The 19,805-nt window shown below is 45.2% G+C and overlaps 1 protein-coding gene across 1 annotated transcript in view; it reads right to left on the minus strand.

The window, feature by feature from the left end:
* The window catches only part of Tmc5 (transmembrane channel like 5), a 56,982-nt gene that overhangs the window by 19,190 nt on the left and 17,987 nt on the right, over nucleotides 1-19,805 (minus strand). The window contains 7 exon segments of the mRNA XM_035441621.1: nucleotides 618-769; nucleotides 3,580-3,735; nucleotides 5,389-5,533; nucleotides 6,098-6,249; nucleotides 7,851-8,099; nucleotides 11,588-11,666; nucleotides 13,565-13,664. Coding sequence (XP_035297512.1) covers nucleotides 618-769; nucleotides 3,580-3,735; nucleotides 5,389-5,533; nucleotides 6,098-6,249; nucleotides 7,851-8,099; nucleotides 11,588-11,666; nucleotides 13,565-13,664 — 1,033 coding nt within the window.

Genomic DNA, 19,805 nt, shown 5'->3' on the forward strand with positions numbered 1-19,805 from the left:
AAGGTAAACCACCATCTAGTAAAAAAGCATTCATACTCCATAATCATCTTTTTCCAGGGTTATTTGAAGGCTGTTGTGTTGGATAGTTTTATGTTGACGTGATACAAGCTAAACTCATCTGAAATTAGGGAACCTCAATTAAGAAAATGCCTCCATAAGATGAGACTGCAGAAAAGCCTGTAGGGCATTTTCTTAATTAGTGATTGATGGGGGGAAAGCACAGCCCATTGTGGGTGGGACCACCCCGGGGATGGGTGGTGGTCCTGGGTTCTGTAAGAAAGCAGGCTGAGCAAGCCATGGAGAGCAAGGGAGTAAGAAGTACCCCTCCGTGGCCTCTCTATCAGCTCCTGCCTCAGGTTCCTGCCCTGTTTGAGTTCCTGTCTTGACTTTCTTCAGTGATGAACAGCGATGTGGAAGTTTAAGTCTTTCCTCCCCAACTTGCCTTTGACCATGGTGTTTCATCACGGCAATAGAAACCCTAACGAAGACAACTGTTAACTCATCACAGGACTCACTTCATTCCTGGAATGCCTTCCTTCAGGAATGGAACTTTGACATTTGAATGGAACATCTTCTAGATCTTAGAAATGAGCTAAAACCAGGTGTAACACACCTACCGGATCAGGAGGATGTAGACTTCCTGTCTTGGTACCTCGTACCTCTCCACTAGTCGGAACATGGAGTAGAAGCGAGGCACAACCAGGTTGATGCAGGACACAACAAATGGCAGTAACAGCACCGCCCCAGGGTTCCTGTGCGTCTTCAAGAACTGCAGGGTTGGAGGATAAGCTGAGAGGTCCATGGAGCTCTAGACCCTCTCCGAATACTCAGAGGGTCTGAAGTAAAGAACCCCCCTCCTCAGCTCCTCTGGGGCATACTGAATCTCAGAGAGGTAAATACATTTTCCCAGGGTCACCCAGCAAGGAAGCATTCAATCAGAACAGTGGTGGTTAGGGTGTTTTGTTTTGTTTTGTTTTGTTTTGTTTGTCATCTTGATACAACCAAGAGTCAAGTGCCAAGGGGGAACCTTAACTTAGGAACTGCTTAGATCATACTGGCCTATGGGTGTATTTGTATATTTGTGGGGTATTGTGTTGACTGGTAATTGATGCAGGAGGGCCAAGTTCATGGTTGGCAGCACTATCCTTAGACAGATGTTCCTGGGCTGTATAAGAAAGCTAGCTGACCATGAGCCTGTGAGGGAGCCAGCAAACAGTGTTTACCCATGTCCTGCCTCCAAGTGCCTGCTTGAGTTCTTGCCCTGACTCCCCCAGTGCAGACTGTGACCTGGAAATGTAAGCCAAATAAGCCCTTTCCTCTCCAGGTTGGTTTTGGTCAGAGTGTTTTATCACACCCACACAGTGAAACTAGGACATCGACCTAAACTCAAACAGCTCTGCCAGGACTTTTCTCCTTACCAAGATGCCTTGGGTTAGGATATTGAGTTTTCTTGTTGTGGAAACAAAATCTATTTTAGCCGTGGTACAAGGGGACTAAACACCCTGGGATTTCTCCTGCTACTCTATTATTATTATTATTATTATTATTATTATTATTAGGGGTGGGTGAGACAAGGTCTCATTATGCAGCCTTGGCTATCCTTGGAACTCATTATGTAGATCAGGCTGGCTTCAAACTCAAAGATATCTGCCTGCCTCTGCCTCCCAAGTGCTGGGATTAAAGGCCATATGCCTCCATGCCTGACCTCCATTATTTATTTATTTTTTAAAACTAAAATATAACTACATCACTTTCTCCCTTCCCTTTCCTCTTTCTCATTCCTCTCCCATGTATACCTACTCTGCTCTCTTTCAAATTCATGGCCTTTTAAAAGTTGTTATATATATTATATGCATATATACTCATAAATATATCAATTCAATGTGCTCAGGCTGTATAATTTTACTTGTATGTATATGATTTCTGGGCTGACTGTTCCTGCTATTCTTGCACAGCCTGGGGCAGGTTCACCAGGCCTTCTTTGTGCTAAGAACTGAACTGGGGAAGAGGCTAGCCCATGCAGTGCCTTTACACAAGGATGCAGCCCCCTGGTGGGAACCTCATAGGCAAGAAGAGGGCTCTCTGTCAGGCATGTTTTCTTGGAGCAATTCCTGTGGGTGTATTTGGTGTTTCATGTTTCATTTTCCTTCTCCTGAGGCCTGATCCCACCTGTATCCACTTCTAGAGGCCTTGAAAGAGCCCCTTGCCCCTTGGTATGTCTTTGGAACCCTCCTATCGTAGGTAGGATGTAAAGTTACAGGCCTGTGTGTTTAAATACTTGGTCTCTAGCTAGTAGCACAGTTTTGGGAGGCTGTGGGACCTTGGGACATGAAGCATGGTTGGAGAAAATGCATCACAGGAGGCTAGCTTTTTAAAGGCAAAGCCCAGCCTTTGGTGCCTCCCATATTTTCTGCATCTTGCCTTTCAAGATGGTTCACCCCCTCCCACCTATGCTAACCATACCCAGCCACCATGTCTTCCCCTCGAAGATGAACTGACATCCCCTAAAATTGTGAGCCAAGGTAACTCCTTCCTCCCTGGCACTGCTTCTTTCAGAACACTGAGGAAATTAAGTGACATGTCTTGGTCCTGATGCTTCCTCTCTGTCCCATACTGAGCAGCTGAGGAAGAACCGGGGTAATTGGCATCTCTGAGCCAGGGAAGCATCCCTCAAGCCATAGAGACTCATTAAAATCCAGAGAGATGAGAAAAGGCCAAGCCTACCCATGGGAGTCATGGTTACTAGTGATTGACAGCCACCAGTGATTGACAGATACCAGTGATTGACAGCCACTGGACTTATGCCAACAGTTGGTCCTGCTCAGCTCAGAGCAGGTGCCTGGGACAGGGAATGGTCCTAGGACTTCTGTCTCTCACTAGCTACCCTGCACTTCAGGGCAAATCCTGCAGATGCCCGGCCACAGCTTCTACCCCATGTGGTCAAGGACAGACCCTTAAAGACTGTGACTCAGTTTTCCATCTTTAAAGTCAGACTTTAACATGACCAATGGCAACTTTTCAAGTTTGTGTAATCCCATACTCATTGTTTTTAGACTAGAGGTGAGGCCAAGAAGATTAAGCCCTGCAGGGAAGTTCACCTGTCTGTCAGACTTACTGAGCATCTACTCTGGCAGCTGTCACGGGGCCTGGGGACAGAATAATAAGGAATGCTGAGTAAACTCAGCACCAAAGCAGGAAGATCAGGAGTTCAAGGCTAGCCTCTGTTGTATAAGAAGACTTTATCTTAAAAAAAAAAAAAAGAAAAAAGAAAAGAAAAGAAAAGAAAAAGAAAAGAAAGAAAAGGCAGACATGAGAATCTGGTCCCAGGTCTCTGCCAAAGTCCCATCTCCACAGGAGCCTAGTGAACCTTGTCCTGTGATGATGTCATGACATGCCTGGGAACTTAAGTGCTTATCTGAGTTTGGTCACGGGAAGAGGGGTGGTTCTGTAGTTTGAAGCAAACCTCTGTGAGTGCGGCTGCTGCTGCCCATGGGGCCCTGCTGGAGGCTTCAGTTCTGCATCTGCCCCAGCAGCATCCCACTCTGCCCTAGCACTCTCTGCTCTGTCCCCCAGGGTTACCTCAGAGTTGTACTCTGCCAAGTAGTACACAGCTAGACAGCAGGCTGCAGCCACTCCAGTAGAGACCAGCCAGGCAGCTACGTGAGCAGAAAATTGGGTCAGCTGCTGGTTGAGTGTGAGTCTGTTATTCTCCTGGCGGATCTCAGACAGGTTCTCCTGCAAGTGTCAGACAGTCAAGTGGACCCACTGTCAGCAGAGATCCCCAGGATCATACGGTCAGTCCAGACCACACAGGAGCTGGAGGGGAAGTCTGTGGTCAAGGTGGATCATGGGAGACCAAGGGAAAATCTCAGGATGGCAGAGAAGCCCAAGAACTTCAAACTCTATTTCCACCTTACAGGACCAGAGAGACACAATAGACCTGTGTTTTCTACTTTACTTCCCCCCTCTGCTCTTTCTTCCTCTTTCCTCTTTCCCTCCCTCCCTCCCTTCCTTCCTCCTCCCTCAGTCTCTCCCTTCCTGCCTGCCTTCTCTTTTATCTTTGTATATGGGGAAAACAAAGGTCTTACTATGTAGCCTAGCCTGCCCTTAAACACACAACTCTCCAGTCTCTGCCACCCCAGGATGGCAGGTGTACAACTGTACACCACAACAAAACACTCAACAGGAGACTTTTCTTGATGAACAAAGCCAAGTACCACATGGAAGAGAAAGTCAAAGCTGTCCTCAAAGCCCTTTTATGGATAATTTATAAATACTACTCACTCTTTTTTGAGGGGTGGGCTTTGTTGTTGTTTTTAATTTGTTTTGTTTTTTGTTTTTGAGACAGTGTCTCACTTTGTAGTCCTGGCTGACCTGGAACTCACTATGTAGATCAGGCTGCCCCCGAGATCCAACATCTGCTTCTCAAGTGCTGGAACGAAAGGAGTGGACTACCACACCTGGCTGTGTCACTTGTGCTGGTAATTCCCCTTCTCTGAGTAAAATTAGCTTGTCTCTGGAAACCAGGGCAGCTCAGCATCTGCATCTGTAGCAAAGACTGTCCTTTCCTTGTACACGAGGAACTTCATGGCATGCCAGATCTCCAACCACTAGACACTACTGCACCTTTTCCTAATTGCAGCAACTGATAAAGGTCTTCAGAGATAGCCCAGTGTCCCCGTTGAGGAACACAGTTGTTCCAAATGGAAAGCCACTGCTCTAGAGTAGAACTTTCAGTGTGGAGGTGTGCGTTCAAAAAGTGGATGTGTTTTCAGATGAATTAGAAGCTGACCTCAGTGAAGGCTGAACTGATCACAAAGCCTGACATGGAGTGGAGAGTCCATTTCCCCCATGTACTGGCTGGCACTTGGTATTACCAATAACTTAGTATTTTACAGACAAGTCCAAGAGTGAAGGCAAAGGTCTATAACCTCAGCATCCAGGAGCCTGAGGAAGGAAGATCTCAAATTCCAGGTCAGCTTGTGATACACATGAAACCCTATACTCTCTCTCTCTCTCCCTCCCTCCCTCCTTCCCTCCTTCCTTCCCTCCTTCCCTCCATCCTTCCCTCCCTCCCTCTCTCTCTCTCCCCTATCCTCTCCTTCTCTCCCTTGTTTTTTTTGAGACAGGGTTTCTCTGTGTAGCCTTGACTGTCCTGGAACTCCCTCTGTAGACCAGGCTGGCCTCAGACACACATAGATCTGATTGCATCTGCCTCCCAAGTGCTGGGATTAAAAGTGTGTGCCACCACTGCCCACTTCAAATCCTATCTCAAAAAGAAAGAAAAATGGAAAAGGGAAGGAAAACTGGGGGGGCGGGGGCGGTGGCTACAGATACACAGGGATGGGAGAAGGCTGGTGGGGCAAGACTCTGGGGTCTGGGCCTTACCCTGATCTCTGTACTCAGATTCTTCTGTTTTAGCTTCACAGCTTTTTCATGGGTGACAGTGAAGTCCCAGCAAAAGACAAGCTTAGCAATCCCTCTGGAGTAAATATGGGGGTTGATGAAGTTGTTCCGGAAGTACTTGGCCATGCTAGAAAAGGCAGAAACCAAAATGTCCTAGCATTATTATGAAGGTGTTGAGGCATACACAGACCAGGCATGTTTCTGACTGATAATAAAAAGCAATATGGGCAGGCCAAACTCTTCCCTTAGAGAAGGGGAATTCCCTTCACTGTAATCACCAGCACAATGGTCTACAAGTGATGAGAACAGACAGGCATAGCTTGGAGTTTGTCTAAGATGAGCCTTAGGGGCTGGGGAGATAGTTCAGTTGGTAAAGTATCTGCCATCCAAGAATAAGGACAAGTTCAATTCCTAAAACCCATGTAAAAAGCACCCTGGATATGGTGCTGCACACTTATAAGCCCAGCACTGGGGAAACAGGGACAGATGGGTCCCTGGAGCTCATTAGCTGATCAGTCAAGCCTATTTGGCAAGTTCCAAGCCAAAAAGAGACATTATTTAAATATAAATAAATAATGAAAAACAAGTGGACACTGCTTGAGGAACCCAAAGTTGTCTTCTGGCTCCACAAATATGTACACGTGCACACATACAAATAAAATAATCCCTAGAATCAGGTCAGAATCTGTACCTGAAGAGCAGACTGAAGAAGCAGACGACCAGACAGGCTCCGATTGTGAAGATGTAGGCCAGCTGCATGTTGTAGAATGGTCCGCTTGTCCCATGTTGGATTGTAGAGTTGGTGTAAAACCCATAATACATCACTGTGTCCCTAAAATAGCCCTGACAGGAACAGTAAAGAGATCCAAGTTAAATGGCTTGGTTGAGAAAGGCGAATGGCAATGTATTTCAGGTCTCTGCCTGCAGTTAATTTAGACATTCATGGTCACTTCTTGGCATCCAAGGAAATCAGCTCTGGAGTTGCTGAAGATACCACCAACAGCAGATAAATGCTTAAGTCCCTTGCATGCTGGGGCCTAGTGTCCACACAGGACCTGTGCCCATCCTCCCACATCCTAAATCAACTTGAGATGATGAACTTAATGCAGCATGAATGTTCTGTACGTAGGTGTTACGGTATGTAGATTAGGGAATAAAGACAAGGACTGCTTACATGCTTATAGACATCATTCTTATTGTGTTTGTGAATGTGTACATGTGCACATGAGTGTGTGTGTGTGTGTATGTGTGTGTGTGTGTGTGTGTGTGTGTGTGTGTGTGTGTGTGTCGAATGCGCGGGCACGCACGCACGCACGCACGCACGCCTGTGTGACCAAAAAACAATCAAAGAGGAAAACATTTCCAGACGTCAGGTCATTTTACTCTCAAATTCTCCAACATGCAACTCTGAAAAAACAAGAATCCATTTCTATGCTCATGCCACCATTATCATATATAATGCCTTTAAGAGTAAATATTCGACAGGCATTGGTGGCGAATGCCTTCAATCCCAGCACTTGGGAGGCAGAGGCAGAGGCAGGCAGATCTCTGTGAGTTTGAGGAGGCCAGCCTGGTCTACAGAGGGAGTTCCAGGACAGGCTCCAAAACAATACAGAGAAACCCTGTCTCGAAAAACAAACAAAACAAAAAAACAAAAAAATGTGTGTGTCTTATGGGCTGGAGAGATGGCTTGGAGGTTAAGAGCACTGACTTCTTTTCCAGAGGTCCTGAGTTCAATTCCCAGCAACCACATGGGGCTCACAACCGTCTGTAATGATATCTGGTGCCCTCTTCTGGCCTGCAGGCATACATGCAGGCAGAATACTGTATACATAATAAATAAATCTTTTTTTTTTAAAGAATAAATATTCATGGATGGAGAGATGGCTCAGCAGTTAAGAGCGTTTGCTGCTTTCCCAGAGAACCTGAGTCAGTGCCCAGTTCCACATTAGGTAGCTCATAAACACCTATAACTCTAGCTCCAGGGGTCCTAATGCTCTCTTCTGACCTCTGCAGGTACCCCCCACACATGTACACACACACACACACACACACACAAATAAAAATATTAAAATTTTTAGAGGATACACCCCAGCTTGAAGAATTAGAAGAAAAAGAGAAGAAACAGATTTCTGACTTGAGTCATGCAAGGGAAAGAAAACAAACAGTAGGCAGCCTGTGAAGAATACTTATCTTTCATAAGAAACAAAAGGATGGAGTGCCTGGTTCATGCATAGATGGTTCAAGCATGCAAAGAAGTGGGGTGTGGGTAAAACAACTTGCAACACTGGTTGCTTCAGTGGCTTGCCTCACAATGTCATGCACCTAATATTTGAGGAAGAACAAGCCATTTCTCCATCAGACAGAATGAGAGGTCTGAGTAAGTCTACAGCATTCCCTGGGATTCCATGGTGGTGAACTTCTGCAGAGGACAGAGCACTTACCGCCCCTGTGAAAAACTCCAACCCGGTGAACTGGAGGGTGTTCTTCTCGGCCACGGTGAACTGCGGGATGATGATGAAGCTGAAGTTCATGACAAAGGAGAAGATGTTGAACTTCAAAAGCCACCTCAGGAAGCTGAAATAGGACAGGACGCTGGTTCCAAACTTGCCCCCGATGACCTTGAATGTCTTCTGCCAAAAGCTGATGTAATTGAGCAGCTCTGAAAGGTTACCCTTGCTTCTGCGGTAAGCCTGGAGTGCAGAGGCAAAGAGGAGTCCTGATTCTTAGCTCCCAGGTGTGTTGTAATAGCCAAACAGCTCTGCTCCAACAGCCGTATTCCCGGCCAGGCAGCTTTGAGGTACACTCACAAAGATGGCTTTGTTCATGTTCACAACAATCCTCTCATGTACCCCTCCTGTCACCTGCCCAGGTTATGCTTCCAACGGCCAAACTGGCCACTAACATCCTACCTTTTCACTCCCACACCTGTGTTGGCCTGTACAGTCTGACTGTTGGCTCCTTTTCCCTCCATCCCCTTCCATCCCTGACTCTTGACATCACTGTTGTCACTCTTTTGTTGAGCTCTTTCCTCCATGCTCTTCTACCCCTGACCCTTGACCTTGCTGCTGTCCCTGTCTTGTTGAGCTCATCCCATTTACAATGAGATGCAAATCATTTTACCCATATGGGTGAGCCCCAGAACAGAATAAATAAGAAACTACAAATGATACAGCTATCCCCCTTCCAGGTATGTGTACTGGTTATTTTTTTTTGTCAAACTGACACACACCTAGAAGTATCTATGAATTGGGGGCCTCAATTAAGGAACTGCCTCCATCAGACTGCCTATAGCCAATCTTTTGGCGGCATTTCTTGAGTGGCTGAAGTGGGGAGGTCAGCTCACTGTGGGCTGTGTCACTCCTGAGCAGGTAGGTGCTCCTGAGTTGTACAAGAAACCTGGCTGAGAAATCCATGTGGAATAAACTAGTAAGCAGCACCTCTCTCTGTTTCAGCTCCTGCCTCCAGGTTCCTGCCTTGATTTCCTGACCTGAAGTCCCTTCACCATGGACTGTGATCTCAGAAGTACAAGCCAAATAAACTCTTCCCCCCCCCCCCGAGGTTGCTTTTGGTTATGGTGCTTTATCATAACAATAACAATAGAAATAAACTAGCACAGTATATAATGAAAGGAAATGAAAGCAGCACACTCTGGAGTTCCCTGTAGCACCATAGCTAAAATCCAGGGATAATCAAGCAGTTCTCAGTGTGCAGATGGGTAAAAACAATGTATATGTGTGTGTGTGTGTGTGTTTACTATTATCCAATAGTCCGATACACACACACACACACACACACACACACACACACACTATATATATATATATATATATATATATATATATATATATATACAGTCAGCTACAAAGAATGAAATCTTATCATTTGCTGAATTGTGAATAGAACTAGAGGACATTGTGAAAATGAAATAGTCCAGACGGGGAAAGGCAAATACTGCATGTCCCTCTCATATGAGGAAGAATGTGAAACAGTAGTTATTAAAGGTTTGGAAGAATTGAGGGACGAGAGAGGGGCTGGGGTAAGGAAGGCATGAGGGCTGGTGTTTCCCGGTGGGATAACTCTAGCTCACAGTCGGGCGTTGGTGGCGCACGCCTTTAATCCCAGCACTCAGGAGACAGAGACAGGCTGATCTCTGTGAGTTCGAGGCCAGCCTGGTCTCCAGAGCGAGTGCCAGGATGGGCTCTAAAGCTACACAGAAAAATCCTGTCTCGAACCCCCCCCCCAAAAAAAACAAAGAAACAAACAAAAAAACAAAAACTCTAGCTCACAACAGCCTGTAGATATTTTATAAGGATCTAGAGGAGAGAGTGCATGCTTAGTGTGTGTGCAGCCTCAGAGTCAATCCCCCAGCACTGAGAAGAAAGGGGAAAGGGGGCAGGATGAGGGACGAAGGCAGGCAAGAAGGAAGAGATGAGGAAGGAAGGAAGTGTGGGATGCTGTCCTCTGGGTGTGACATGGCCGTTGAACTCTTAAACTCTCTCAGCAGCCCTGAGGACTCAGGAGATCCATGCAAGATGGACAGGAACAAGGGAAGATGGGGGCCATTTACTTTCCATGGTGGACAGGAGCAAGGACTCAAGAAGCCTGGCTCCTTCCGTAAGATATGTAGGCAGGGGGCTGGAGAGATGGCTCAGAAGTTAAGAGCACAAACTGCTCTTCCAGAGGTCCTGAGTTCAATTGCTGGTTCCCAGCAACCACATGGTGGCTCACAACCATCTGTTATAAGATCTGGTGCCCTCTTCTGGTGTGCAGATATACATGGAAACACAATGTTATATACATAATAAATAAATAAAATCTTTTTTTTAAAAAAGATATGTAGGCAGTTAACAGCTGCTGGGGGGTGCGGAGCTCAACACACAAGGCAGCTAAGGATTGTTGTGGGGAGAGACATCTTCAGTGGTGTAGCAGCCTGCAAGCTACCCATACCCTGTAGATAATTCTATGAACTGACTGGTCCACCTTGTCTGCAGTGAACAGAAGTTTGCTCTCTCCCCAGAAAAAGTTTACATAGCAGAAGGACAGTAAAGGGAAATGCTAATTAACCAGATGAGCTGTGAAGGCTGTGTGGTGGTTTGAATGAAAATGCCTCCTCTTGAGCCTGCATGAGACTGACCTGGACCCTTTGCATATATGTGACAATTGTGTAACTTAGTCTTCTTGTGGGACTTCTAACACTGGGAGCAGGGGCTGTCTCTCTTTTGCTGGCCTTTGGGACCCTGTTCCTCATACTGGGTTGCTTTGCCCAGCCTTAATACAAGGTGTGTGTGTGTGTGTGTGTGTGTGTGTGTGTATGTTTAGTCTTACTTTTAGTCTTACTGCAACTTGATATGCCATATCCATGGGAGACCTGCCCTTTTCTGAATAGAAACAGGAGGAGTGGATTGGGGGAGGAGGACATAAAGGAGGTGGGGGAAAGGGACTGGGAGGACAGAAGGGAGGGGACTCTTCAGGAAGTAAAATAAATTTAAAATAACAAAACAAAAGAAATAGTAGGTAATTTTAATTAAGAAAGGAAGGAAGGAAGGGAGAGAGAGGGAAAGAGAGAGAGACACAGAGAGAGAGACCCAGAGAGAGACCCAGAGAAAGAGAGAGAGAGAGAGAGAGAGAGAGAGAAAGCTCCCCTAGACTCATAGGAAGTAGCAATATTAGGAGGTGTGTCCTTGTTGGAGGAAGTGGGCCACTAGGGGTTGGGCTTTGAGATTTCAGATACTCAAGCCAGGCCCAGTGTCTCATTCTTTCTGCTGCCTGATTGATGATCCGTATTTAGAATTCTCAACTCCTCCAACACCATGTTTACCTGTATGCTGCCATGCTTCCCGCCATGATGACAATGAACTAAAACTGTAAACCGGCCCCAACTAAATGCTTTCCTTTATAAGTGTTGCCATGGTCATGGTGTCTCTCCACCATGGGTTTCTATAGGCAATAGAAACCCTAACTGAGACAGGCTGTATTTTTGTGTGGAAATAGCGCACTTTACAGCAGTAGCATGTAAATTCTTTGTCTAAGATCAGGTGTCACTATGTAAACCTGGATGACCTGGAACTCACTATTAAGACAGGGCTGGCCTCAAGCTCACAGAGACCTACCTGCCTCTGACCCTCAAGTGCTGAGATTAAAGGCATGAAAAGAAAAATGTTTTGAAAAGTTGACTTACCAGAGAAAGGGAGCTCAGACACTGAGCACAGCAGTTGGCCTCCAGGAGCTGTTTACTCTTTTCTTTGTCAACTATTTTTCTACGGAAAATGGTAGGCGGAAATAAAAGATGTCAATGTTGCCATTCATTTATACAAAAAAAGCTAGCCACTGCTGAGCATGGAGGCCCCTGTTTGTAGTCCCAGCCTCTCAGGGGCCAAAGCAGAATTACTTGATCCTTGGTCTCAAAAGCCACAGTGCTGGAATTACACTGTGTTCTGGTGATGTATGTTTGTCCCCATGCTTGCATGGCAATCATTTTTTCCCCCAGTTGTTTCTTTTTTGTTATTTTGCTTGGTTTTTGTTTGCTTCTTTAGCAATTTTTAAACTTAGAGTGGTTTGAAATTTTACAGCAAGCTTTTAGGCTATGTAGAGTGTTCCCACATGCCTTTCCCAGGTTTCCCCTGCCAACTCTCTCTTTTTTTTTTTTTTTTTTTTTTTTTTTTTTTTTTTTTTTTTTTCCGAGACAGTGTTTCTCTGTGGCTTTGGAGGCTGTCCTGGAACTAGCTATTGTAGACCAGGCTGGTCTCGAACTCACAGAGATCTGCCTGCCTCCCCCCCCCCCACCGCCAACTCTTAACTTGCCATGGTAGGTGTGTGGTGGCTTGAATGAGATGTTCCCCGGAGTCTGGGGGCATTTGAACACTTGGTTCCCAGTTAGGGCACTTTTTGGGAAGTGTGGCCTTGCTGAGAGAAGTATGTCACTGTGGGTGGGCTCTGAGGTTTCAAAGTCTCAGGCCATTCTCAGTTTGCTCTCCCTGCTTTCTTGTGGTTCAGGATTGAGCTGTCAGCTCCTGTTCCAGCCACCATGCCTTACCTCTGCCATCATGACTCTTACCCTCTAGAACCACAATCCCAAATAAACTCTTCTGTGAGTAGCCTGGTCATGGTATTTCATCACAGCAGTGGAAAAGTAACTAATACAGTAGGTTTGACAAAACGAAGCCAGCACACGTACATCCTGGTACCTAAACTCTAGGTGCTTGCTTCGGAGTTCCCCAGTTTCTCCTCCCTCTCTGCCGAGGCCCCACACATTGCATTTGCTGTCCTCCCTCTTTAGACCTGTCCTCTGTGTCAGGTTCCCAGACTTTCATTGTATTTGGTGACATGAAAATGTTTGAGTCAGTGATTTCAGAGGATTTGCCTGATGCATCTCTCTGATTAGACTGGGGTCTGGGCTTTAAGAGAGAGGATCACAGAGGGGACCCCCCCCCCCCCGCGTCTCAGAACATGCCTTATCGTTGGGGAAGCTAACTTAAGCAAGTACCTGGCCCAGACAGTGGTAACTAGACCTCACTGGAGACTTGCTTTTCTCCAGAGAATCCTCTTTGGAAGCAGTCATGGACCAGGGTGCACATGCCCTCAAGGGAGACATGTCAAGCCCCAGCCCTTAGCAAGCTGTGCATGGCTAGACATGTGTCTATTAGTTCTAGCACTCAAGAAGTAGAGGCAAGAGGATCAGGAGTTCAGGACAATCTTTAGTTATATGCCAAGTTCAAGGCCAGTCTGGCCCATAAGGCCTGTATCAATAAAAAGCAAAAAAACTGATACATGCCTTTGTTGAGCACTGTGAAGGCTGATGCAGGAGGATCCTGAATTTGAGGACAGATAAAGCTACATAAGAAACCCTATGGGGGCGGGGATTTCTACCCTGTAAAGGTTTCTTTTTTGTTGTTTGTTTGTTTGTTTTTGAGACAGGGTTTCTCTGTATTGCTTTGGAGCCTGTCTTGGAACTTGCTCTGTAGACCAGACTGGCCTCAAACTCACAGAGATCCATCTGCCTTTGCCTCCCAAGTGCTGGGATTAAAGGTGTGCACCACCAACGCCCGGCTAGGTTTCTCTTACAGAAGAACAGTCCCCTGTATTATTCATTTCTTATCTTTTTGAGCTGGGACAAAAGTGGTAGAGTGAGTCTCCCAGGTAAGGACAAAGGCCGTACCTAAGTTCTCTCTTCTCTTGCATGGTCCTTGGCTGGTTCCTAATGGCTTTGATTCTGTCTCTGGATGTCATGGGAATCAGGGATGAAATTAGTTTTTGTCCTGCAGAAGAAAATGAACAGAACTTTGTTTCTTATTTCTTTAACACAGTCTTAACATTTTAAAAGATAACACTGGAGTGAGACTTGGCCATGCATGCCTATAATCTCAGAACCGGGAATTGGAGGCAGAAGGATAGAAAGTTCAGTGCTAGCCTGAGCTCCATAGTGAGTTCAAGGTTGCTCTGGGTGTGGTGGTTTGAGTGAGATCTTCCCCATAGTTTTAGGCATTTGAATATTTGTTCTCCAGTTGGTGGCACTGTTTGGGGAGGCTTAGGAGGTGTGGTCTTATTGGAGGAAGTGCACCTCGGAGGTAGAGGGGCAGGCTTTGAGAGCTTAAAGATTTGAACCATTCTCAGTTAGGACTCTCTACTTCCTGCTCTCAGTTCAAGATGTGAGCACTCAAGCTTCCTGCTCCAGTCACCATCCCTATTGCTTACTGCCATGCTTCCCTAGGATAGTTGACTCTTAATCCCATGGAAGCGTAATCCCAAACAAAAGCCTTCTTCTCTAAATTGCCTTTGTCATGTTGTTTCACAGGAACAAAAAAGTAATATATCGCATTACCTGCTGAGAGTCTGTCTTACTCACCCCCATAATAAGTTAATCAATCAATCAGCTATGGTATTGAAACTAGAGCATGTTTTATTTGGAGACAGAATTAGCTTTTCATTGGTCAGAAGCATGTTCCTAGGCTAAGTGATAAGAGCAGAGCAATTGCCACGGCAACACAAAGGTCCAAGGTTACAGAGGTGAGAGTTTGTGACCAGAGGGCAGGGGGTACAGTGAGATAAGCTTTGAGACACAGGTCTTTAGTTTATAGACTGGCAAGCAAAGAATATGCATGCTTTTCTTAGTAACCTTGGTAGGCATCTGTGACTCTGACCTTGTGCAAGCTGTAAAGTTTTCTTTTTACAAAAAGCATTTAGTCTAGTTTGAACTTGCTCTGAGGTGAAAGTGAGCTAATTGTATGTAGTAATCTGAGCAAGAGAATAAAGCAGGCTGTTAAGAGTCCACAGTCCTTGTGGGACAAATAAATCCAGCTATGAAACATGTCCCTGTATATATTCTATATATCAAAATTATATAGCTAAATGAAAAGTCATCTTCCAGACCATCCCCATATGTGACCAGTAAACAATTAACACACTGTAGTGCTGTGGGAAGAATCCCAGAGCTGTAATGTGAAGAGCTCTTCACACAAGAAGTCTGCCCTGAGAACAACTAGAAGGCAGTATTCCTTATCAGCTTTCTAGATAAGGTTGATGAGATGTGTATCTTTGGCGACAATATTCCTGATAGCCTTGTTAAATTAGACCTATATCTCCATGAGATATGCATATCTGATAGACTGACCCCTGAAGCATGTGCTGAAATCTTAACTCATAGTTCTGTGGTTGTAGCACTGAACCACAACCCTAGGCCTACATCTGGAGTGTTATGGGGTAAAAGAGAAATGGCATTTCTGTTGGCCTCAGGAGCTTAGAGACTGGAAGGTCTCAGCTAAGATCTAGGCTCAGGATAAACTTAGCTGGAAACATCTTGTCTTGTCCCATGAAACCATGGAGGCAATGACTTTTCCTGAGCCCCAGCCTCCTCATTAAGCCTGCCTCAAAGACAAAGAGTGTGAGAAAAATATGACTGAATTCAATGCCTACCAAAAGTAAACTTGCTGGCTAAACTTCAATCACAAGAGACAAGGTTGTCTGGAAAAGAAGCTCTCAGTAGGTAGGTCTCAAAGAGACACTTCTCTTCATTCCCAGCATTGATTAGATTACTGACTGTGCCCCTTGAAAATTACTTGATACCTTAAAAAAATTTTTTTTTGAAGTCTGGAGAGATGGCTTAGTGGGTAAAGTGCTTGCCACAGGAGTATGAATACTGGACTTTGGATCCTCAGGACCCATGTAAAAAGTTGGGCACTGTACCACACACTCATCATGCCAGAAATGGGGAGTCAGACACAGGAGGAGCTCTGGGGTTGACTAGCCAGCCAGTCTAGCAGACTCGAGAGGCTGAAGATTCAGGGAAAGACCCTGTCACAAAACATATTGTGCAGAGGCCAGCACAAGATGACTCCAGCAGGTGAAAGCCCTTGCTGTGAAAGCCTAGTGTCCTGAGTTCAATGCCCAGAACCTGGGCCCCAGAAAAAAGTAGGAGAGAATTGACTCCACAAAGCTGTCTGCAGACCTCCACACATGACTATGATAAGTGCACATGCACATGTACACACACACACACACACACCCCGTACCATTTGAACAACAATAACCTGTAGACAACTTTAAATCTTTTGTAACTTTTCCCAAGCATTCCATACCTTGAACAGTTTCATGGAAAGTACAGGTTTCATCCATGCCCAGGCACTCTGGGCTATGATGGATTTGAGAAATTGATTCATTCAGAGATGAAAACCTCAACAACCTGTTGTGCCTCCCGTCATTTCCATTGCTGAAGATCTGACAGTCTGTGATGTCCGTCATTGATGAAGAAACCATGCTGAAGGTGGGGTTTGCTGTTGACTTTCTTAGAAAAATCTGACTTGAGGCTAGATGTCTTTGGACCCCAGATGGAACATTCTCCACTTCTATGATGATTTCATTCACTTGGTCATCTGACAGCATTTCTGGTCTCTGATGAGTATTGTTCTTCACAGGATTGGCCATCAAAGACCTCATAAGCACTCACACTGGCATGGTTGGGCCCGCCAGGGAAGAGTGGTGACATTGGAGAAAGGATGCCCCATTCACAAGGAGCTCCACATAAATTACAACATGACTCCTGCCCATCCCCTGAGGGGGCACCTCAGGAGGAGACATGTTTCCCTACAGAGAATTCTGCCTTGGTAGCTAAGTGAGACATTATAAACAGAACTCTTCATTAAAGACAATGGGGTTCTAGAAACAGAATGTGGGGAGTCTTCTAAATGACAGGACAAGGTTTTCTTTTCAATTTGACATTCGTCATTTGAAATGCACATTTTGGGGCATCAAGACGGCTCAGTGGGTAAAGGTGCTTGCTGCCAAGCCTAATGACCTTTGCTTAATCCCCACACAGTGGAAGGACAGAACTGATTTCTGCAGGTTTTCCCTTGATTTCCACACAGGAAACTGAAAACATTAATAACTAAACATATTTCTATATAAAACCAGGTGAGTTTATAACATTATCATTGTCTCTTGACCACCTCAGGTCTGCCTTGAAATATCCATTCTCCTCATGCCAGCAGAAGCCTCAGCTCCTGTTTAGACACAGTGCTCTGCTAAGATTCTCCCAGCTTCCCTTGCAGCTAAGGGTAGCCATGTGACCCAGTATTAGCCAATGAGAAAGGAGTTTTTTGGAATGAGCTTTAAAAAGAGTTGGTTTGCTTGGCTTTTGTTCTTCACCACCCTTCTGCCTTTATGCCATCTTATTTTGAAAAAATTAGGTCGATATTTATCTGCCATGGATGATGAAGAGAGGGAGGGAAACTCAGCCCTTGAGAGCATCATGGGATAGCTTCTTTAATGAACTGCTCTCCCCACTCTTTCTGTTTCTTGAGAAAAATAAATCCTTTGTCACTAAGCCATTGTTCTGCCACAGTGCCAGAAATGTGAACAGAATTACTGTAGAGACATGATTTACAAGTTACCTGGACAAATTTGCTTATTTTCCAGTGGGCCAAGCAGAGGGTGGTGGAATATTATTTTCATGTGTGTAACTGTTGTTTATGCTGCATTTGTTTAACTCTGTGAAGCTGTGTTATTGTGCCTGTCTAAAACACATGGTGGTCCTAATATAGAGCTAAATGGACAATAGTGAGGCAGGAGCAAGGACAAGCAGGACTGGCAGGCAGAGAGTATAAAAAGAAGGAGAAATGAAGAAGGAGGGAAGTAAGAGAACAAGGAGAGGAAGATGCCAGGGGCCAGCCACCCAGCCAGCCACAGAGTAAGCAGGAAAGTAAGATATACAGATGAAACATAAAAGCCCAGAGAAAAAGGTAGACAGGTTCAGTTAAGATAAGAAAAGCTTGCTAAAAACAAGCCAAGCTAAGGCAGGGCATTCATAACTAAGAATAAGCCTCTGTGTTTATTTGGGAGCTGGGTGGTGGGCCCCTCAAAAACAAAAACAAAAACAACAACAACAAAATTAATAAGAGCCACAAGATTGCTCAACAGCAGAGAGATGAAGTGACACACTTGGCCCATGGACTTCTATTTAATATCAGGACTGGACAAGAACTTCCCACAGCAGTAAGTAGCATCACCCAGACCTGCCTTAAACGAGGGAAGATATTTTAGAGTATGCTATTCTGTTTTCACAACTACCCATTTCATAGCTAAGAAAACTGAGGCTCAACTGGGAGGATTTTGCCTAAGGCTAAGAAGCCAGAAAGCAATGGTGCTAAAAGTCCAAGCAAGGTGGTCTGAACCCAGAAAAGGAGAGCTTGAGTGTTTCAGCTTTGTCCCCTCCTGAAATGGGTGCTAATGTGTATTCATTCATCACTCATTTGTAAATTAGCAAGTATTTACTAGTACTTGCTCTGTGCTAGAAAGGTCTTGGGGAATTACCAGAATCCATGAGTAACACATTATTAACTAATTGATATGTGATTTGAAAATCAGAAAACAGGGAGATTAAAAGCTGTGTCTTCTATTTCTTCACCCACCTCTGCCTCTGAGGGCCTTTTCTCCCATCCTCATGCTGTCTGAACAGGGCCGTCCAATGATGGCCATGACATGCTTTCCCCAATAGTTAAAGCCAATCCCTACTTCAATGAGACCATCCTGTCAGGCTGCAGCATCTGTCTCTTATAAAAGTTACACTCTAGCAGCTGGGCGGTGATGGTGCACACCTTTAATCCCAGTACTCGGGAGGCAAAGGCAGGCAGATCTCTGTGACTTTGAGGCTAGCCTACAAATTGAGTTCCATGACAGGCTCCAAAGCTACACAGAGAAACCCTGTCTCAGAAAGGAAGGAAGGAAGAAAGAAAGAAAGAAAGAAAGAAAGAAAGAAAGAAAGAAAGAAAGAAAGGAATGAAGGAAGGAAGGAAGGAAGGAAGGAAGGAAGGAAGGAAGGAAAAGAAAAAAGTTACATTCTACCTTGGGAAAGTTCTGGAAGGATGAGTCTGGAGGATATGGTGCTGGCAAAGAGAAATAGCTTTAAGTCATGGCAAGGGGCAGGGGAGTCCCTCAGTTTGCACTATGGTGAACCCATCTGTTTGGTTCTCTCTCTTTTTCTCTCTCTCTCCCTCCCTCTCTCTCACTCACTCTCTTTCAAGACAAGGTTTCTCTGTGTAGATTTGTAGACCAGGTTGTCCTCCAACTCACAGAGATCTGTCTGCCTCTGCCTCCCAAATTCTGGGATTAAAGGCATGTGCCACCACTGCCCAGCTTGTATGGTTCTCTTTATTTATAGGCTTGCCTTTGCGATGGCATTCCCTGGTGTCTCTCTGATGGCTTCCAGGGGGCTTATAGGTCTCTGTCTCCAAGTAAAACCTTCATTACCACACATGAGGACATTTAGAGTTTCCTGATACTTCAAAGCCTTCAATCTTTCAGGAGAGATGTGCATGTGCATTTGCAGATAGGCTTGAAGACTTGAGTTCAAATCCCAATATCCATGTAAATGCTAGTATACTTGCCTCCTGTAATTCTAGATCTTGGGAGGCAGAGACAGGTTCTAGAAATCCCCAAAACTCTGGATGACGCTAGGGAAGATGCCTGAGCAATTAAAGTGGCTTTCTGTCAAGCCTGATCCTAAGTTCAGTCCTGAGTACCAACAATGGAAAAGGAGAGAACTAACTCCCAAAAATTTGTCCTTTGACCTCCATACGTGTACGTGTACACACACACACACACACACACACACACACACACACACACACACACACACAGTAAATAAACAAAAACATGATTGTTTCTTTTTATGATAAGATTTCAATATGTTGCCCTGGCTAGCCTGGAATTTGCTATGTAGACTAGGCTAGCTTTGAACTCACAGATATACACCTGCTTCTGCCTCCAAAGTACTGGGATTAAAGCTATGTGCAGAAATATCTGATCAAAATGTAATTTTAAGGGAGTGGAGAGCTTTGCCTCAATATGTAAATTGAAGCAATAGAGAAAGATGTCAACACCTGACTTCCATAAGTGTATGTATGCAT

Source organism: Cricetulus griseus, chromosome 3 (assembly GCF_003668045.3).
Source record: "Cricetulus griseus strain 17A/GY chromosome 3, alternate assembly CriGri-PICRH-1.0, whole genome shotgun sequence".
Lineage (NCBI taxonomy): Eukaryota > Metazoa > Chordata > Mammalia > Rodentia > Cricetidae > Cricetulus > Cricetulus griseus.